At 55.0% G+C, this 21152-nt stretch overlaps 1 protein-coding gene and 2 pseudogenes across 2 annotated transcripts; 1 reads left to right on the top strand and 2 right to left on the bottom strand.

Moving 5' to 3' along the window:
* The first annotated feature begins 10334 nt into the window (after positions 1-10334).
* Positions 10335-13508, top strand: LOC115932762 (palmitoyltransferase ZDHHC8-like; annotated as a pseudogene).
* A 2843-nt stretch (positions 13509-16351) lies between these two features.
* LOC129531870 (coiled-coil domain-containing protein 188-like) lies at positions 16352-17707 on the bottom strand. Of its 2 annotated transcripts, XM_063695449.1 has the most exons (6): positions 17641-17707; positions 17498-17557; positions 17329-17393; positions 17101-17158; positions 16798-16847; positions 16352-16723 (listed from the first exon to the last, which is right to left on the bottom strand). In XM_063695449.1, exons 1-6 carry the CDS (start codon positions 17653-17655, stop codon positions 16576-16578), a joined length of 396 nt encoding a protein of 131 aa, XP_063551519.1. In that variant the 5' UTR covers positions 17656-17707; the 3' UTR covers positions 16352-16575. The 2 variants fall into 2 exon arrangements, 1 of the variants encoding a protein (XP_063551519.1); XR_010129789.1 differs by lacking the exons at positions 16798-16847; positions 17101-17158; positions 17498-17557; positions 17641-17707 and having other exon boundaries at positions 16598-16723; positions 17329-17399.
* Positions 17708-18011: 304 nt separating this feature from the next.
* On the bottom strand, positions 18012-18906 carry LOC134756412 (coiled-coil domain-containing protein 188-like; annotated as a pseudogene).
* Between the last annotated feature and the right edge of the window lie 2246 nt (positions 18907-21152).

Genomic DNA, 21152 nt, shown 5'->3' with positions numbered 1-21152 from the left:
AACAGTATACATATATCACACATCAGGTTGTACTACATAAATGTAATTCAATTGTGATTTATAAATTTAAAATAGTATATATTTTTTGAGACAGAGTCTCACTCACCCAGGCTGGAGTGCAGTGGCATCATCATAGCTCACTGTAACTTCAAACTCTTGGGCTCCAGCAATCCTCTCACCTCAGCCTCCTAAGTAGCTGGGACTGCAAGTGCATGCCACCATGCCCAGCACATTTTTTTTTTAAATTACTGTAGAGATGGGGGTCTCACCATTTTGCACAGGCTGGTCTCAAACTCCTGGTCTCACTGGATCCTCCTGTGTGATCCTCCCACCTTAACCTCTGAAAGAACTGGGATTACAGGTGTGAGCCACCATGCTTGGCCCAAAAATAATATATAATTTATTTTAAAACACTAGATGATTTTTTTCAACTTTTATTTTAGAATTGGGGAGGGGGGGTACCGAGCAGGTTAGTTACAAAGGTTTATTGCATGATACTGAGGCGTGGGGTATGCCAGAACCCACCAAGGGGATATTTTGGTTGTCAACTACTTGAAAAAAGTATCCTTTCAAGTCAACAGCTGCAGCAGTATTTTAAAAAATGGAAATGTAACAATACGGGTTAAATAAATTTTGACAAATTTATAAAATGGAATACTACAGTGAGATTAAAATCATTTTAGACTGTTTAATCAAGATGGAGAAAACTACAATATTTTATTGAATAAAAAAAGAAATTATAGAGAAATCTTTTTTGGGTTTTTGAGACAAGGTCTTGCTCTGTCACCCAGGCTGGAGTGCAGTGGCACAATCTAGGCTCACTGCAGCCTCCACTTCCCACTCAAGTGATCCTCTGGTCTCAGCCTCCCAAGTAGCTGGGACTACAGGCAAGTGCAACCATACCCACCTAATTTTTTACTTTTTGTAGAGATGGGGTCTCACTATGTTGCCCAGGCTGGTCTGGAACTCCTGGGCTCAAGCAATACTCCTGTGTCAGCCTCCCAAAGTGCTGGAATTACAGGCATGAGCCACCACACCAGCCAAGAAATCAGATTGTATGAACCCAGCTTTATAAAACATAAACTACTCACACATACTGGTGGTGGAGGGGGAAAAAACTGAGAGGAAATATACCAAAAATGGCATTAATGGGTAACTGTCAGAGGGATTAGAATTCATTTTTACCTTTTTTTCTTGATACATCTCTTAATTTCCAAATTTCCTGTAATTAATTAATATGTAATTTTAAAATAAGCAATAATTCATTTAGAGAATAGATTTAACATCTATATTCTCTAATTACTTTTGTTGGCAATAGTGTTCCTATTCCAAGTTCAAAAAAATTAAAAAAGAAGTGTTCAAATATTTTTTCTTAATTCTTTTCTTTTCTTTTTTTTTTTTTTTTCGCCCAGGCTGGACTGCAATGGCGCGATCTCGGCTCACTGCAACCTCTGCCTCCCGGGTTAAAGCGATTCTCCTGCCTCAGCCTCCCAAGTAGCTGGGATTACAGGCATGCACTGCCACACCTGGCTAATTTTGTATTTTTACTAGAGACGGGATTTCTCCATGTTGGCCAGGTTGGTTTTGAACTCCCAACCTCAGGTGATCTGCCCGCCTCGGCCTCCCAAAGTGTTGGGATTACATACCCTAGGCCATGTGCTTTCCTATGCGTCACCTCCATCCATCCTCAATAGCTCTGTGGCTTCGGCATTGCTATACCCATTGTGCATTTTTATGCGGGAAGTGGGGATTTGAAGTCATTTTGTTCTCCCAAGAAAACCCATGCTCTTGTCATGACCCCACATCAGACAGACTTCGGTTCAGATTCTGACTGTGACACTCATTAGCTGTGTGACCTTGGGCACATGTTTTAACTTCTCTGAAGCTCAGCTACTGGTACTAAAACAGGGGCAATGACAGAAAATGAGGTTATTAAGAGAATTGGAGAGTACACCTCTAGGGCTTTTTGATTGTAAACAACAGCAATATACTCTAGGGCTAACTTTGGAGAAGGATGGAAGACATTTATTAGAAGGATATGAATTAGCTCATATAACTGAATGCAAAGCAAACAGCCAAGTCTTGGAAAGGGATGAGAGCCAGGCCAGCTGAGGAGATCTCGAGAATAGGGAGGTAACTGCCTTCCTTCTTCAGGGGATTCTTGACTGCATGAAGCAGCTCCGGTTGTTTTCAGTTCTGTGGCTCTCTGCTTGACACTCAACTTCCAGGAAGACAGGTCAGACTGGACGAGGCTGGGCCATGTGCTGCCTTCCTCATGGATGGAGAGCAAGGTGCCTCCATCCCCATGCCCACCAGGCCTGCATGCAGTGGGGGAAAGGTAGTTTCCACAACAGAAGCTAAGATGTAGACACTGTTACCAGGCAAGGGGGTCTGAATGCTGGGCAGGCTAAAGCCACAGTTGTCCACCGTGGAACTGATGCAGTCAGACATCCCAGCCCAGGACCTGGCACAAGGGAGTGTCTCCACAAATGCTTGGTTTTGCTGGTGGTGTTTTCACCTGACCTCCTGCGAGGCAGCAATTCCAGACCAGTAAATCACCGTGTAACAGTACATCTAGAAATCCTAGCTCAGCATTCTTCATAGGCGTGTCATGTTGTGATACACACAGAAGATGGTATTTGAGCAGCAAATATCTGAGGTAAACTGACAAGGTGCTCCTGCAGGAGGAGACTGGCTCAGAGGCTCTGGCCACCCCAGCCCTATCTGGCAGCCCTGGGAGCTGAGGGAATCAATACGGCACTTATTGGCGATGCACCCGTAAAGAAGCCCAATTAGATGATAGAACTTCAGGCCCCCCACCGACCGCCATTGCCTTGGTCTCAGCTCTGCCTGGCCCCCCTTACTCCTCCAAAAGTTTGAAAGAGGGTCCCCATGAGGGCCGAGGCCTGAGGCCCGGTAGAGTCAGCAGTGGTATCTCCACTTTTGCCCCACCGATGACTGCCAGCTGTCTTCTGTCCACTAGCTCCTTAGGGCTTTCATTGTCAGGAAGTTCAAGCTTTTCAGGAAATAAAAAGGAACCTCTTTTTATTTTTTTATTTTTGAGACAGAGTCTTGCTCTGTCTTCCAGGATTGAGTGCAGTGGCATGATCTTGTCATGACCCCATATTCCAAGTTCAAAAAAATCAATAAATTAGGTCCAAGTGATTCTTCTGCCTTAGCCTCCCAAGAAGCTAGGATTATAGGCACCTGCCACCATACCTGGCTAATTTTTGTATTTTTAGTAGAGACAGGGTTTCGCCCTGTTGCCCAGGGTGGTCTTGGTCTCCTGACCTCAGGTGATCTGCCCACCTTGGCCTTTCAAAGTGCTGGGATTACAGACGTGAGCCACCGTACCTGGCCCCAACCATGCATTTTTTACTTTGCTAGCTAGTGGCAGATAGCTGATCAAAACTGGTTTAAGTCAAAAACAAAAACAAAAAACAAAACTGAGCATAGTGGCTGAGGCCTGGAATCCTAGCACTTTAGGAGGCTGAAGTGGGAGGATCACTTGAGCCCTGGAGTGCAAGGCTGCAGTGAACTATGATTGTGCCACTTGCACTCCAGCCTGGGCAACAGAGCAAGACCTTGACTCTAAAAAAGAAAAAAAAAATCATTTTTTAAGTAATATATAATGGCCTAGGAAAATTCCTAGCCTATTAAATAGAAAAGTAGATTGCAAAGCAGTTTGATCAAATTTTGTTAAAAAGATAATAAAGAAAAAGAAGCTATATGACACATGTACACAGAAAAATACAAGAAAACACATACATCAAAATGGTCACAATGATATGCTAGTGGAGATAATGGGTATTTTTATTTTTTGTACTTTTCTCTATTTAAAAAATTCTTTTACAATGAACATGAGTTACTTTTGAAATCAGAAAATTGGCCAGGCATGGTGGCTCACGCCTGTAATCCTAGCACTATGGGAGGCTGAGGCAGGCGGATCACCTGAGGTCAAGAGTTTAAGACCAGCCTGGCCAACATGGTGAAACCCTGTCTCTACCAAAATACAAAAATTAGCCGGGCATGATGGCGGTTGCCTATAATCCCAGCTACTCAGGAGGCTGAGATGGGAGAATCGCTTGAACCCGGGAGATGGTGGTTGTGGTGAGCCGAGATCACACCACTGCACTCCAGCCTGGGCAGCTGAGCGAGTCTCCATCTCAAAAAAAAAAAAAAAAAGAAAGAAATCAGAATTTTTTTTCTTTTTTTGAGATGGAGTTTCGCTCTTGTTACCCAGGCTGGAGTGAAATGGCGCTATCTCGGCTCACTGAAACCTCTGTCTCCCGGGTTCAAGTGATTTTCCTGTGTCAGCCTCCTGCATAGCTGGGATTACAGGCATGCGCCATCACGCCCAGCTAATTTTGTATTTTTAGTAGAGATGGGGTTTCTCCATGTTGATCAGGCTGGTCTCAAACTCCTGACTTCAGGTGATCCGCCCGCCTCGGCCTCTCAAAGTGCTGGAATTACAGGCGTAAGCCACTGTGCCCGGCCCAGAAAGTATTTTTTAAATTGAAAATAAGACAGCATACTCCACAAATCTTTTACCAGCTCCATTGTGGACTGAATTAGATGATTCTCCCTATTGTTTGCTATGTGTCCAGTTATTTCTGGGCACTCTCCACCTCCCCAGGGCACTGCCCATCTCCCCAACCCAGGACCATTTCTCAACCTACTGCTCCTTCTCCTACTAGCGGGGCGGACTTTCCAACATGATCACCTACATTTCGCCGTAGATGGGATCCATTTGCACTCTCTGAGGTGCTCAGGCAGATTCCTTCCTTACGGAAGGAGGTCTGATATTTAATCACCCCATGCGCTAAGTATACACTTCATGTGCGATCCATCAGGATAACCCCACACAACCTGCCAGTTCTTTGTTCGTAGTGGGTGCCCAATAAATTTTTGAATGCATAAATAAAGCACTCAGATAAACAGAGACATTTTAGAGCTCTCTAGGGATGAGAAAAGAGAGAGCTATGGGAGTGAGAATTAACTTGATTGACTATGACCTGGCAAAGAACAACTCAGAAGTATTGGCCTCACAATTAGCTTGCTCAGGCTGCTTAATCAATATTAAAAGTTTCCTGCTCCCACACAATTTTGCTAGGCTCTCCAACCCTGTGAGGATGTCAACAGTTGAAAAAGAAGAAATAATAAGCCCAGCCTGTATTTGCAGGGGAGTGTTAAAACTGCCAGTGGAGCAGGATAGTTTGCTAAACAGCAAGTTGAGAACTTTCCCAAACTGGTCGGCAGCAGCATTGCACATAGAAGTCCCTTCTTCATTGACATGCGGCTAATTCTAGCCACCAGCATTCCAGCAGTATGGGGCAGTTTTGTGGCCTTTTGCTATTGAATTTGCCAGATGTGTCCAAGACGCAGTCTCATGGGCAGAATATAAACAACAAACCAGTATAAAGAAGTCCACAGTGATTCTCACCCTTCATAGAAGTCTTCTTTGACTTGTTTTCTGGCCCCCTGTAAGCACTCCTTGTACCACACTCCCTAAACCCCATGGCTTAGGTTTTGCTATTTTGTATTTGTTTCCTCCTTCTCTGGTTGTTACATGTAAAAAGGTTGTGTTCAGGCAGGGGGCAGAAATTGCAGTGGAAAGAATGCAGTGTGGAAAGCCAGGCTCAGTTACTTACCAGCCTTGCTACCTTAGCCAAACAATCATGCTCTCTGAGCTGTAGTTTCCTTCCTCATCTGTGAATAGACTTCTACTAACTCTCCTCACAAGACTGTTTTGAGACTGAAATGATATTATAGGTACAGAAATAAATGTAAACATAATATAAATGTATGAGGCCTGGCACAGTGGCTCACGCCTGTAATCCCAGCACTTTAGGATGCCGAGGCAGGCAGATCACCTGAGGTCAGGAGTTCGAAACCAGCCTGGCCAACATAGTGAAACCCCATCTCTACCAAAAATACAAAAATTAGCCAGGCATGGTGGCACGAGCCTGTAATCTCAGCTACTCGGGAGGCTGAGGCACCAGAATAGCTTGAACTCAGGAGACAGAGGTTGCAGTGAGCTGAGATTGTGCCACTGTATTCCAGCCTGGGTGACAGAGTGTGACTCTGCCTCAAAAAAAAATAAAATAAAATAAAATAGAAATAAAAATAATTAAGTAAATGTATGAGATTATCTTTCATCTGGCATGCAGTAGATTCTTAAGAAACTCAAGACAGTATTGCGTTGTGGAGTTATGGTGGGGGCACTAGATGTCAGACCTCTGTGTGCACTCGGGCAGATCAGTTTCACTAAGCTCTTGTGTTTTCCTCAGGAAGGCAAAACGGTACTAAGAGGAATAATAAGGAACATCACAGAATTGATATGAGGGTGAAGTTAAATAATGCGGGCAAAGCACTTCCCAACAGTACCTAGCACATAGTGAGCACTTAATAAATGTAAGCTGTGTCTGCTGCTGCTGTGGCCATCAGGGAGACGGGGAAATATGTCAATAAGAAATGTATATTGGCCGGGCGCAGTGGCTGATGCCTATAATCCCAGCACTTTGGGAGGCCGAGGTGGGCAGATCACCTGAGGTTGGAGTTTGAGACCAGCCTGATCAACATGGAGAAACCCTGTCTCTGCTAAAAATACAAAATTATCCATGTGTGGTGGTGCATGCCTGTAATCCCAGCTACTCGGGAGGCAGAGGCTGGGGCAGGAGGATCACTTGAACCTGGGAGGCGGAGGTTGCAGTGAGCCAAGATCATGCCATTTCACTTCAGCTTGGGCAATAAGAGCGAAACTCCGTATAAAAAAAAAATTGTATATTGGGGCAGAGAGCATGGACAGTTGGGTTGTGGCAGGGCACAGAGTAGAAATGGGAGCTCTGTAAGTTAGCAGCTTCTGGCAATCAATCTGGAAGCCTTCATGGAGGGATGCACTTTCTAGAGCTCTTTGGATTATAGTTGGAAGATAAATTGTCTGGAGCTATTAGAACAGGTATCTCAGGCACCCTACATGATTTGGAAGCTGGTTGTGTGGGGGTGGGATGATCACCTGTTGGGAGGTTGAAAAATTCTGAAATAAAGAAGGTGGAGCTGAAGCTTGGTAGCCAAAATGTAAACCTAGCAGGCTGGTGTAAAACTCTAAAACAGAGCAGGCCCCAAGGAATAGTTAGAAAGTCTGAAATTTGGCTTGTAGTGTGGATGAAAGCACAACTGGCCATGTGTGGTTGAATGGTGTGTCACAGAATGAGTTAGGGACGTGCACTTTAGCAGCTATAGGGAGGGGTGAGCAGTGGGGTTTGTTGCTGAAGGCAGGAATTGTGGACAGCTCATGGGGTGAATGAATTATTAATCGAAGCTTTGTCTGATTATGAGGAGGAAGGGAGAAGGAAGAGAAAGGGGTGCCTCTTGGAGAAATAGAAATTATTAACTACTTGGAGGTGGGGGGCTCCACACATAAGAAGAATATTCTTCCCTAAGAGATGAGGGACCCAGAAAGAAGACTGGATTCACCTTTACCAAAGGTGGGGTTGATACTGTCGCTGAAAGTAGGTGTCAGAAAGTCTATCTACTTTCAACTAAAGTCCTTTAAGATGGTGGATCATGCCCCAAATTGAAGAATATTTGCAGGTATTGCTATTCCCATGCAAGGGATGATAGGATCACACACCAAGTGTGTGAAGGCTGTTAGACACCAAGTGCAGTCCAGTATCCTCATTGGACCAGATGACGAAACTGAGGCTGAGGGTTGGACGTACCTGCTCAAGGTCATACAGATATATTTGGTTCAATTCACTCTATATTTTCTTTGTCTTTCTTTTTTTTGAGATGGAGTCTCACTCTGTTATACAGGCTGAAGTGCAATGCTGTGATCTCGGCTCACTGCAACCTCTGCCTCCCGGGTTCAAGCGATTCTCCTGCCTCAGCTTCCTGAGTAGCTGGGATTACAAGCATGCACCACATCTGGCTAAGTTTTTGTATTTTTAATAGAGATGGGATTTCACCATGTTGGTCAGGCTGCTCTTGAACTCTTGACCTCAAGTGATCCGCCCACCTCCGCTCCCCAAAGTGTTGGGATTACAGGGGTGAGCCACCGCGCCTGGCCAACAAGTTCCCTTTAAATCCATCCTCCCTTCTCTCTGCTGGCGGGCTTTGATATGCCCACCGGGTTTCTCCATTGGCCACTTCGTGTGGCTTCTCGCCCCTTCCAAGATTTCCATCCAATCACCTCTTTCCTGTCTCCCGTTGGACTTTGGGGAATGTACCATATGGACCGTGCGGGGAGACGGAGAGGACGAAGGGTGTGGCGACAATTTATTTCTTTGCCTTTTGCACATATTCCATGAGATTCTGGCAAAGCTGAGCGTGCAGGTACCAATGGGGTCCCTGAGGACGGGAGCCGCCGTGCCAGTTCCCGAGGTGCACTGAGATCTCTCGCCCCCGAGGCTGGGATCCTGTGGTCCGGCTCGAGGGCCTCAAAGCCCGCCCTTCTTTGTGTCCGCCCCTCCCCCGGCTGCGCAGCTGCTCTGGCTGCTACTTATCTCGACCGACGTCGGGGCTGCGGGACAGGCGGTACGGGCCGGTCAAAGGGACGCCGGCGCTGAGGGACACCGCAGCATGAAGCAGAGGTAAGGATGGAGCTTCGGGACTCCGACTCGCGCCAAATGCCCCCGGGGAGCCCCATCCTGCTCGCGCCCGAGCTGGGGGTCTCAGGCCCCGGGCTGTCCCCTGCGGGCGACTCTGGAGCGGGTGGCCCCGCGAGCGGACGTGCGCCGAGTCTCCCGCCCGGGCAGCGCCGAGACCCGGAACCGCCGCGGCGCGGTCGCCTCCTTCCAGCGGCGCTTGTAGCCCTGCGCCCGGCGGGGGCGCCGCGAGGAAGCCCCCGCCCCGCGTGCCGGTGTGGTCACCTCCCGCCGGAGGATGCGTGGCCAGGTGCGCCGGCGGGTCGGGAGTTCTGGGGCGGCGGGCTCGAGGAGGCCGCCCGCTTCAGGCGGGAGGCGGAGGAAGGAGGCTTAGCCCGGCGTTGGGCCGGGGTGCTTTTTGGGGCAGGGGAGGTCTCTGTCTTTAGCCGGGTCCGCAGGCTCGCGGCCGAGGCTCCGCCGGATCCTGCCTTCGCGGCCGGGCCCCCGGGGCCACCCCGTCCTGCTGTCCCGGCCTGGCAGTGGCGTGCGCCAAGGGTGGGCTCCTGCGACCCTGGCTGGTAGGTGGCCGAGAGGACCCTGGCGCGCCTTTACATTTGTGGGGGCGGTGGGCGCGGCCTGGCGATGGCAGCCGCCTTCGCCTCTGGTCCCCTTACCTAGCTGCCTTCCGAGGGGTCCGCGCTCTTGGAGGTCTCCCGGGCACACTGGAAATTCCCAGCTTAGAAACCATCTTGAGGAGTCCTACACGGAGCCGGGCTTGCCTGGACTAGCAGAAAGCCGGCCGCTGCCGGGAGCCTCCGCGTGGCATGCGGCACTGGTGAGCCGCCACCCCGCTTGCTCAGTAGGTAGCCGGGACGAAGGGGTCTGGCAGGCCCCTCAGGCAAGGCCTCTGTGCCGCATCCCGTTAAGGGGCGGGGACCGGCCCCGTATCTTGGCTGGTTTTCCTGACTCTGAATGCAGAGAAAGTATGTCCAAGAGTTCAAACCACATTTGTGTTCTTTTAATGGTGTTTAGTGCGGATGTTAATTGTGATTTATGTGAAATGGGTTGATGCAGACGAATGAAGGTCAACTGTAGACAGGTGGACAGCTTTTGGTTTTTTTTGTTTGTTTTTTCCCTAAGCTTCTTTTTAGTGGGATGTGCATGGAGAGGATAACATTTGAATATCAGGCCACCAATGTGTATTTGGTCCCATCTGACACTTTGTTCCGTAGACAGTCGTTGTACCCCAGGGATGAGGATGAACTAGGTTTTAAACTGAGAAAGACATCTTCTTACAGTCGCTGCCGCCTGCGGTAAAGCTCCACCTTCTGGTTACCTGGCCGCACACAGGCCAGTTCGTTGTGGTTGCCTTCTCCCATGAGCACATCGCTAGGGCTTCTAGGGGATGCTGTTCGTTCCATATTTGATTGCCGGATGTAATTCTCAGGTCAGCAATCCAGCCCCAGATTGTTCGAGTCCTATAGTGAGTTTTTCTTGTGCTCCAGGTTTTAAAACCTGGTGCCCAGGGTGCCATCCCTCCTTCTGGGCCACCCGGCCTTCTGGGCAGGCCTGTGGCTGGGCCCGTGCACCTAGACCAGCCCCATCCCTGGGGACCTCTCCCCTCAGGATTGATGTCCTTCCTGAAGAGAGTCACATGGTGGAGCAGTGAGTCTAGGCTCCTTGTCAAGGGTCTGAGTCTGCAGGCATGCGGGGGCCATGCCTCTCAGGAGGCGGTAGCCCTGCTTGGAGATGAGGGCTCCAGGTATGTCATCTTCCTGGGACTCCTGGGTCCAGTGGGGGATTGGGTCTGGTTAGCCAAGTGCATTGAGCCCACATTGGCCCTGATCCCCTTCTGGCTTTGTGGTTCCTGAGGCTCTTGTCCCTAGCCCAAGCCCAAGCCCATGCCCACGTGCCCATCAAAGAGGCTAGACGAGGCCCCTCCTCCCTGTGGCTGCCCTGAGTGGTAGGCCCCTGGGACTGCGTAGCTCAAAAGGCTGAGCCCTGGGTGTCTGCAATAGCCAGCTGTGGCCTCCCTCCCGATGCAGAGCTGCTGCCCCTCAGCCATGGATGCTCAGGGACAGGGCCATGGGTCACTATGTGGCTCTTATGGCTCCTTGAGGCCCAGTTCCTGAGGCCACGGTGCCAGATGTGGCCCCCGTGGGTGCTGACTGGCGGCTGCAGGCAGGATAGCAGGTGGGCAGTGGTGAGAATGCCTTCTCCCTACAAGTTCCAGGCCCCGATTCCCTGATCCTGGGGGACGACAGCATCCATAGCCTGGACTTTGTGTCGAGCCGAGCCTGGACCTCCCTGACTATGGGCCCGGGGGCCTGCACGCAGCCTACCTGCCATCCCCACTGCTCAGTGCCTCTGATGCCTTCTCATTGCTTTGCCCTTCCTGAGCCTCAAGGCCTCAAGCCGGCAGGGTGGGCACCACGTGGCCCTGCAGCCCCTGTGCTCCGAGGGTGGGCCTCCCATGCCCCACCATAGCACCTTTGCCCCCCCATGCACTGCACTGCCCCCCCATGCCATGCCCTCCCATGCCACGCACTGCCCAACCACAATGGCAGCCTGACCTACAATAGTGTGCTCAACCCTGGCTCGCTTGGTGGCCACGCCTGCCTCGCCCATCCAGCAGTTGGCGTGACCAGATACCACTCACCCTACTTGCACCCTAGGGCAATGGGTGACTCACCATGGCCCCTGCCCCACAGCTTCGGTCCCATGCTGGGCCCCCGGCCCTGGGAGCCCTCACCTGTGCGCTACGACAACCTGTCCAAGACCATCATGGAATCCATCCAGGAGCGCGAGGACAGGGAGGAGCGTGAGCGCCTGCTGCACTCCCAGGCCGACTCACTGTTCCGCGACTCAGGCGTCTATGACGCTCCCAGCTCCTACAGCCTGCAGCAGGCCAGTGTGCTGTCCGAGGGCCTCTGAGGTCCTACGCTGTGCTACAGCTCTAGAGATGACCTTGTGGCCTGGCCCAGCTTCGGCGGTGCCCGCAACCCTGCCCTGCAGATGTCACTGTCCTCGCTGTCCAGCTCTGTGAGCTGTGCACCGCGGACGTCGTCCTCCTCCCTGCAGGCTGATCAGGCCAGCAGCAACACCCCGGGGCCCCGGCCCAGCAGTGGCTCACACAGGTCACCTGCACGCCAGGGCCTGCCCTCCCCACCCGGCACTCCCCACTCACCATCCTACACGGGCCCCAAAGCTGTTGCCTTCGTTCACACTGACCCTCCCAGAGCCACTGCCCTCGCTGACCGTGCAGAGGTGGGTGCCGGGAGGTGCAGGTGGGCTTCCTGGCACAGGGCAGCTGTCCAGCCATCTCCAGGGCCCCTCTTGGCTGGGCACTCATAGGTCATCCCAGGGGCCTGAGTTTTTCTCTGGGGATGGGACAGGGAGGATGCGCCTCACCCTGACTTGAAGGCCTTGGCTAGCCCGTGTGGCTCAGCTCTGAGGATGTCCTGGGCATGCTCTGGGGACAGGGTATGAGAATTTGTGTCCTGATGCCAATGACTTGTTCTTCCAATGCTGGTACAGACCCAGCATGTGGGAGGCCATGGGGCTTTCTCTTTGGGGCCAGTATCATGTGGCAGCCTGGGCCTCCTTCAGGCTATGGCTCTGGCTTTCTGGGTCACAGTGGCCCTGTCTACCCAGTGCTTTCCCTGGGCCTGCTTTGCTGCATCTCTAGGAGGCTGGGGCTGAGGACATTATCTAGCAGCAGAATGTGCCACCCTGGGTGGCCAGGCCCTGGCCTTCCCTGTGGGACATAGTTCTAGGAAGCAGGGGCTTCCCTGCTCATAGGTGGGGAAACTGAGGACTGGAGAAAGCAGGCTGTCTCCAGGCACCCAGCAGGTTGGTAACTGAGAAAGCAGGGTCAGCTGGCTTGCAGGCCCAGGCCCAGGTAGGAGAACTGCACACCTGCTGGGGCCAGGACCCATGCTGTGGATGCATGGTGTCCTCACGGCATCTGTTGTCTGTCACCCCATCTGGGCCTGGAAACCTCCAGCACAGACTCAGCTGTTTCCTGTTGTCAGATGTGGCCCCAGGGGGAGAGCCCAGCCCCACCCAGGCCAGCCCAGGCCACTTGGCCACAAAGGGGCTGAGAGCACAGCAGTCCAGCCCTGAGGAGGCCTCCCCTACCCCACAGGGTAGGAGTCTGTTCAGCTTTTGTGGAGTTGGGGAGGAGGCTGCCATTGGGAGTGATGAGTGGGGAGCCCGAGACCTAGAAGTGGGCAGCATTGCAGCCAGGCAGGGATCGCAGCCCGGGGACAAAGGGCTCTCGCCTCGAGAAAGTTTAAGCAGCAAGGATAGAGCTGCTGTTGGTCAGCGCTGGTGGGCAGGAGGGCAGCCCCTCATTTTCCTGAGAGAGAGCAGGAATGAGGCCAGGCAGAGTGGCCGGCCGGGCTCCCAGTACAGAGCAGGGCAGGGGCTCTATTCAGTGCCCACCTGGCTGCCCCATGCTCTCTGGCCAGTGCTGCCTAGTGACCCAGGGACTCCAGAGGGTGGTGGCAGTTCTGACGATACCTGTCTGTCCTGAGATGGCACAGCCACTCCCCAGGCAGGCTCTGCATATCCCTCCTACTTTCTGGGTGAACCCTCCGAGCCTAGAGGGCAGGGACTGCCCGGGGCCCCATGACATGGCTACACCAGTCCACGTCTGCGTCATCTCTGTCCTGCTGCCTCCTCCGTCCTCTGTCCCTGTGTTCGTGTGTTCACCGTATGCATGTGTGTATGTGCTTGTTCTGATGCAGGGACCACCCTCAGCTGAAGACTTCCCCAGGTAAGCTTAATGGGCAGTCCCTGGGCCTGGCCCGGCTGGGACCTGCCACAGGCCCCCCAGGGCCCTGTGCCACATCTGCGTGGCACACACTGGTTAAGAAGGTGTCTGGCATGGGTGGGACCATGTACGAGATCTCGGTGTGAGGACTGACCGCCACCCATCCGCCATGGTGCCACGGGGACCAGGATCCCCCAGCGCACACCCCCTCCCCACCAACTTCTCTGCCCCAGGGACCCGAGGCCACCCCAGCCTGGTGTGGGCCCATCGGTGGGAGAGAGTGCCACACCGCCACAGCTTGCCCCAATCGCTCTGCCTGCCCGTCCACTCATCTGCCCATGGGGAAGTTGGCTCACTGGGCCAAGGGCCACTGGGCTGGACTGTGTCTGGGCCTGTCCCATGGCTGGGGCAGTGAGGGGGCCCAGTCAGCCTCTTTGGGGCACCTTCTCTCAGCCAGGCTTGGCCCACTGCCATCACCCATGCACCCCAGGTCATCGCCAGGCCAGCCCCCAACGGTCCCCTTATGGATGGGTCCCAGAGATCGACAGAGGCACCCAGGGCCCCCACCATCCTTCTGACAGAGCCTGTGGGTTCCTGGACTGAGTGTCCCCAGCCAGGCTACTCCTAACCCGTTGCCTTTCACGGACCCCGCTGGAAGCTCGTAGCTTGGCAAGGCCGATGCTTCTGCTCTGGCCTGCTCTGGGTGGTAGTGGATAGGTGGACAGATGGCCAGCCATGTGTCAGTGCTCCGGCCATCGCCGTCCCGTTCATCAAAGCCTGAACCTTTGTTTATGCTCTTATGGGAGGCAACGGAGCAGGTGGGAGCAGGCACTGGGGTGATGCTGCCACGGGGCCTGTGACACCCAGAGCCCCCTCCCCAGGCCTCAGGCCTTCCCTGCCAAACTGGAGAACCCCGCCCCAAGGCATGCCACGTCCCCAGCCCCGGCCTGGCTGCGGTGCTCATGCCATGGGAAAGCACACTGGGGAGGGGTCAGTGCTTCCCTTGGTGTCAGGGACCTGAGATTAAGTTCACAACAGTGTCCGCTTGTGTTGTTTCTGTCTTATGTTTTTATATCTACATCTGTATATCTATAATTTTATTAAAAAAGAAAACGTTATTTTGATTCTTTCCTTGGGCAAGGCCAGGGCTGTTTCTGCGGACTTGGGCTGAGTCAGAGGCTTGGGAGGAGGGGGTGGCCGATGGTCTGTGGCTGGGAAGTGTGAGGGTTTCTCGCCTTGGGTCTGCATCAGTTCTGGCAGTGACAGGGTGTTTGGGGGAAAGACTTGGGTCTGCCGCTGCCCACAGCATAATCCCAGGAACCCAAGAGCTTGGGGGGATGAAATGGGGGTGCATAGGGGCCACCTGCTGGCTCAGGGCCCTGTAGGGGCTGCTGAACCTGCTGGAACTCTCCTGCCTGCCAAATGCCAGGGGCAGCGCTGAGGGAGTGTGAGGGGTGCACAGCTGTTCGGGGCTGAGACATCCTGGGCTGGAGCTATCTCAATGCGGGAGGAGTGCAAGCTCTAGGGCCCCGAAGCTGGCACCGTGCTGACCAACTTTCTGCTGCTCTCTCACGGATGCCACGGCCCACAGGGGGTGGATTGGCACCTGCACCCGTGGATGGGGGCAGTGTGGCCAGCCTTGGGTGCCTCCTGGGCTGCACCTGTGCTACCTTGGCCAGCCAGAGGACCACCCACCACTGCGGGCCCCCTGGAGCCTGGTCGCCGGGGCACCCCCATGCGGGGCCATGTGCTGCCTGCCCTTGGCTGCCTCCAGTCTTTTCCCCAGCCTCTCCGGGCCCCAGGCTCTAGCAGGATGACAAGTAGGCGGCTCTGGGGTCCGGGACAGCCCAGCTGGGGACCCAGGAGGTCAGACTGTCATGGATCCTGGGGCAGGGCTGGGGGTGGGCTGGGCTCTCTGCTCCACCAGCCACAGCTTGACAGACTCCCAGCCTGCCAGTGCCCGAGATCCTGTGTCCATGTGACCTCAGGGAGTCCCCCACCTGCTGCAGGGGGTCCAGCACCCCACAGGGGGCAGCCCCAGAGCTGTGGGGACCAGCATGACCTTTGCCCAGCCTCCCTGCCCAACCAACCTCTTTAGACTAAGCCACTTCGTCCTCTAGGAGCCCAGGCCTCCGTGGATTGGGCTGGGTGGGGGGGGGTCTCAGGTTGCCCCCAAAGGTCTCTGTACTCCTCCTTCCCTTCCCCTGACACATGAACAGATGACTTAACTTCCTGGAGCCGCCAGCCTGGTGAGCCATTGGCCCCTGCCTGCCACCAAGGTCCTGTGGTCATGGCCAGCTCTGCCTGAGCCCCACTGGGGCTGCCTGCACCCAGAGATGATGCTGCTGGGAGCTCAGAGGGCCCGAGGCCCAAGTCCTGTATCCTCTAGCAGTGGTACAGCCTATGGCAGTGTGGCATCCCGGCCAGCCCTTCTCCAGCACAGGGTCCCTGTCCCTGGTTTACCTTGGGCTGTGGCTCTATTTCTCCCATTTTGGGATAAGAAAGCCACAAAACCATTCTCTATTGTTCTTAAGGGTACCCCTGCTAATTAATTCCCCAGATACAATGTTTGGTGTTGATCTCCACAGTTCTGTCTACCAGTGTGGCCCCCTGGACTGGACAGGGCCCTGGGTTGGGGAGGTGACGACCTGGGCAGGGAGGGTGGTGGCCAGGAAGGGAGGGGGGTTGCATGAGGGGCATGAGGTCAGTGGATCAGCAGATTCAGCACTAAAAACCTGACCTCTGAAGTCCCCGGGAGGGCCTGGCCCAGGGGGCAAGACCTGAGGACCCCCCAGTCCTTACTGCTATTGCTTTTCAGTGGAGACCCTCCTAAGATGCCTTGGGGGTTCAGAGCCCCGTGCAGAGGGGCTGCCTTCTGGAGGGCAGGTGGGAAGCTGGCCCTAAGCTGGGGTCTCCACCCTGAGGGACCCTCGCTGCCGGATCGCCCCGGTGTCCCTTCCCCAATTTCCACAGAGACGTGCTCACCGGCTACATATGTCATGATTCTATGTCCAGCCACAGGCCCAACCCTCAGGACAGACCCCACCTCCACCCTTCTCTGCAGCTTCTGGCAGGGATGGTGCACAGTGGTGCCGTGTGCAGGGGGCTGGTGCAGCCACTGGGCATCTGGGGCAGTGCTGGTCTCCTGGCCACCTCCTCGCTGGGGCCGCTGGGCCTCCGGGCCTAGAAGGACAGGAAGCCATCCACCTCAAGTCACAGCAGGGGGTCCAGCAGGGCCTGGAGCTTCCAGATGGTGGCACGGCTCAGCAGGGGCGGCACCAGTCCCTCGAAGGGCCTGGGGTTCACCATGTACACGTAGGCGACCAGCAGGGTGCCCAGCAGCAGCCTCAGGATCAGCAGCCTAAGGGCAGCGGCAGTCAGGGCCAGGGACACGCAGGGGGCCTGGGGTCTGGGCTCTGCCACACAGTCACCTACCAGAGCTGGCCTGCCAGGCCCTTGGAGCTTTCCAGCTTTGGCCTCCCTTTCTGTTGGGGAGGAGAGCCCACCCCGAGGGTCCAGGCTGCGGGCAGGGATCCCTGGTTTTGGGAAACCCTCCTCAGACAGGGCTCCCCCCACTGCAGCCCTGGCCCCTTCCTCCTGGACAGGCTCCTGCAGCCACTTTTCAGATGCTCCCCACCCTGGACCTGCTCTGCTGGAGCTCATTTCTCCCCCTCGCCCAAGCAGGGTGCTGGGAGGGGGGCTGGTCTCCAGACCCAGAGTGGGGCATGGGGGGCTCACTGCCATGCTCGCCATCTGCGGCTCCTTCCTGGCCTGAGTGTGGCACTGGGCCCGTTCCCTGCAGAGGCCTCACTGTCAGGACCCCATGCCCTCCACCCCCAGCCTGGGACCCACCCCTGGCTCAGTGCTATGGAGGTGGGGAGGGGGTCAAGGATGTATCTGCCTTGTCCTGACCAGGACCCCTTCTGAGACCCTGCTCAGTCGGCCCAGCCCCTGACCCTGTGTTACCTGAGAATCCCCAGCTGGATGTTCTCCATCTGGTCCAGCACGCCCCAGATGTCCTTCTTGAGGTTCTGGGGGCCAGACGAGGTAAGCACATTAGGCCCCTGGCCCTGCCTTCCCTGGCCTCTCGCCCGCCGGGCCCCATCCTTCTGGGTGCTGCCCTGTGGGGACCTACCAGGAGCCCAGTGGCCTGGTTGTTCAGGGCCATGGGCATCTCAGCCACGTTGTCCCACGCCTGGGAGAAGGTGGGGTCACGCCTGAGGAACAGAACCCACTGGGAGGGCCCACAGCAACCCTCCCCCTCAGCCAGGCGGACACCTCTGTGATGACCATCTTCTTCCTCTCAAAGCACAGGCGGATCTGCTGCAGCTCGTTCTGAGGGTGGGGCCCAGGGTGGGCTTGGGCAGGATCAGCAGGGTGGCCGGTACCTACCCGCCGGGCCCACTGGCCTGCTGCACGAAGACCTCCCTCCCTAATGAACCCCTCAGGCCCACCTGGAGTGTTGCATGAAGCTTCCTCCCCCCACAGCCCCTCCCCCAGGCCCACCTGGGACTGCTGCACGAAAGCCTTTTGCCCCTGGGACAGCTGCCGCCACAGCAGCTGCAGAGGTGCCCTGTTCCCCAAGGGCTGCATGCCAGCCGGGTCGGGGGGCTGTGGGAGAGCCCCCAGATCAGCCCCAAGGCTGTGGGCTAATGGGGCGTTGGCTGCATGGGGTCCCTGGGCCCTGTACTTACCCAGGCCAGAGCAGTGCAGCTTGAGTGTTCGGGACACAGGGGCAGGAACTGCTGCCCTGGTCCCAGGAGGGCCCCCAGCTGCTCCCGAAGGTCCTGGTTCTGCCTTTTCTGGGGTGGGGGGCAGAGAGAGGGGACTGCCTGTCATGGCTGCTCCTGGGGCTGGGGCTGGGGCAGGGGCAGGGGCAGGGGCAGGGGTGTTGGCAGGGGCAGGGGTGCCAGGTGATAGGTGGGTGCTCACCAGGCTGTGGTTCTCCTGCTCCAGGAAGGACTGTTCTGCAGGGCCCAGAGGCCCACACTGAAGCTGGGACAGGGCTGCCTTGGGCAAGGCCAGGGCCCCTCCCTCCGGTGACAGGGGTGGGCATGGGCAGGGTCTGAGCCCCAAGCCAGTGAATCACCCCTGCCTGGGAGCCCCCTGGTTCGACCCTGGGTGCAGGGGCCAGCCCCACCCGAGCCCTGACTCCAGGTCTCCTTGTCTCAGCCCCTCAGGGTTTCTCGCTCTCTGCTCCTCACTGGACAGAAAAGATCCTGGCAGCCTTGCCCTCCACCCTGGGTCCCCTCCCCCCTCCCCCCTGCCCCTGGGACTGGGTAAGGTCTCTGGGACTGCACTGAGTGAGCAGAGGAGATGGGGCCCAAGCAGGGCCACCCTACAAATCCCTGTCAGTGCTGGTCCAGGCCTCCATGGCTGCTGGAGGCTGCGGCTGGGGGACACTGAGGGTGGGGGTGGCTGCAGGGGCCCAGGGTTTTCAGCCCCTCCATCCCTCCCTGCAACCCCTTCCTGACCCCAGGTCCAGGCTCTGGCCTGGCCCGACCTGCTGCCCTCTTATTGAGGGCTCTGGGTGACCCACTGGCTCCCAGTCACAAAGGCCTGGGGGCGGCCAGGGAGGTCACAGTGGACCCCTTCCACCTGGTCCTGAAGCTGCCCCGCCTGATGACCTCACTGCCTCTGACCCACTGACCCACCATGTGAGATTTTTTTCTTTCTTTCTTTTTATGGGAAAGGGCCTTGCTCTGTCACCCAGGCTGGAGTGCAGTGGCACAATGGTGTCTCATTGCAGCCTCCAATCCCTGTGCTCAGGCAGTCCTCCCATCTGAGCCTCCCAAGTAGCTAGGACTACAGGTGTGTGCAACCCTGCCCCGCTAATTTTTATTTTTTTTGCAGAGATGGGGGGTCTCCCTGTGTTGCCCAGCTGGTCTCAAACTCCTGGCCTCAAGCGATCTCTTGCCTCAGCCTCTGAAAGTTTTGGGATTACGGACATGAGCCACTGCACCCAGCCTGGTTATTTTTCTTAAGATGTAAAACAGATAATACACACACAGTGTGGATTCAAAAAATACCAAACAATAAAAATGGCGCCCAAGCCTTTCCCACTTCTATCTCCTGTCCCTGCAGCCAGGAGCCACCTCTTTAAGCTCCTCCTGGAGGTGGGCTGCCGTCCCCTGCCCCTCATCCCCACGGAAGAGGTCATTCTGTAGCCCAGCTTTTATTTTCACCTAATGTAGCTCTGAGATTTTAAAACATTCTTTTCTAGCTATGTATTGAACATTTATTTTATGCCAGATCCAGTACATGCCATTGTTATCCTCTGTTTACAGGTGGGGAAGCTGAGGCAGGAAGCCCTTTAGTCACTTGCTGAAGGCCACGCTGTTACCCGTGGGACCGGATTTGGGCAGCCGAAGAGCACTCATCCGACAGTGGGGCCGGATTCACACCCCGAGCCCGTTCCCTCCTGCTCCCTGGTGCTCCTCATGCCATCGGCCCCACTGCCTCTCACTGCCCATGAGTCCCTGTGCCCATGTCCTCCTTCTTGAACCCCTCAGCCCTCAGTTAATCCTCAGAAAGCTGGGTTGGAGAAGTCCTTGTGTGGTAGGAACAGAGCCGTTCCCTCCTCTCCCAGTGTCCTGGCCCCGCTGCAAGGTGACTTTGCCTCCTACATCAAGAGGCGGGTCCCAGTCTCCACCCCTGGGCTATGGGCCAGCCTGGGAAGCACTTGGCCAATGGGCTGCTCCTAAGCTGCTGTGGGCAGAGGTTGGCACAACACTTGTGTGCTGGGTCTGGACCTCTCTTGCTTGGCTCTGCGGACTGTCTTCCCTGCAGGAGGCCTGGGCTGGGCTGCAGGATGAGAGGCCATGGGGCAGGAGAGGCTTCTGTTGTCCCGGCCGGTCCCCAGCTGCCTGAAGATGGGTGGACAAGCCGAGCGAGAACCCCAGAGAACTGGCCCATGTGGCAGGAAAGTTGCCGGCCATGTACCACCGAGCCCCGGGCTGTCATGGTTGTTTTGCCGCTGAGTTTTGGAGTGGGCTGTGACGTGGGAGGAGACATTGAGAGACCTTGCCAGGCACAGTGGCTCATGCCTGTAATCCCAGCACTTTGGGAGGCCAAGACAGGCAGATCATGAGGTCAGGAGATCGAGACCATCCTGGCTAACATGGTGAAACCCCATTGTTGCGGGAAGTCAGGGACCCCAAACGGAGGGACTGGCTGAAGCCGAGGCAGAAGAACATAAATTATCAAGATTTCATGGACATTTATTAGTTCCCAAAATTAATACTTTTATAATTTCTTATGCCTGTCTTTACTGCAGTCTCTGAACATAAATTGTGAAGATTTCATGGACATTTATCACTTCCCCCATCAATACTCTTATAATCTCCTATGCCTGTCTTTAATCTCTTAATCCCATCATCTTCATAAGCTTAGGATGTATGTCGCCTCAGGACCCTGTGATGATTGCGTTATCTGTACAAATTGTTTGTAAAACATGTGTTTGAACAATAGAAATCTGGGCACCCTGAGAAGGAACAGGGTAACAGCAGTTTTCAGGGAACAAGGGAGATAACCATAAGGTCTGACTGCCTGCAGGGCGAGGCAGAACAGAGTCATATTTTTCTTATTGCAGAAAGCAAATAGGAGAAATATTGCTGAATTCTTTTCCCAGCAAGGAATAACCCTGGGAAAGGAATGCATTCCCAGGGGTAGGTCTATTGACGGCTGCTCTGGGAGTGTCTATCTGATGTGGTTGAAGATAAGGGATGAAATACGCCCTGGTCTCCTGGACTACCCTCAGACTTGCCAGGATTAGGAAATTCGAGCCTGGT

Source organism: Gorilla gorilla, chromosome 12 (assembly GCF_029281585.2).
Source record: "Gorilla gorilla gorilla isolate KB3781 chromosome 12, NHGRI_mGorGor1-v2.1_pri, whole genome shotgun sequence".
NCBI lineage: Eukaryota > Metazoa > Chordata > Mammalia > Primates > Hominidae > Gorilla > Gorilla gorilla.
This window is presented reverse-complemented; position numbering and strand designations above follow the sequence as displayed.

What these genes read in the sequence shown, in the direction of transcription:
- LOC129531870 (XM_063695449.1), bottom strand. An exon ending in CGCAGATGGCGAGCATGGCA is followed by an intron (nt 16,848 to 17,100) that starts GTGAGCCCCCCA and finishes CCTCCCCAACAG; the next exon opens with AAAGGGAGGCCAAAGCTGGA. An exon ending in GGCCTGGCAGGCCAGCTCTG is followed by an intron (nt 16,724 to 16,797) that starts GTAGGTGACTGT and finishes CGCTGCCCTTAG; the next exon opens with GCTGCTGATCCTGAGGCTGC.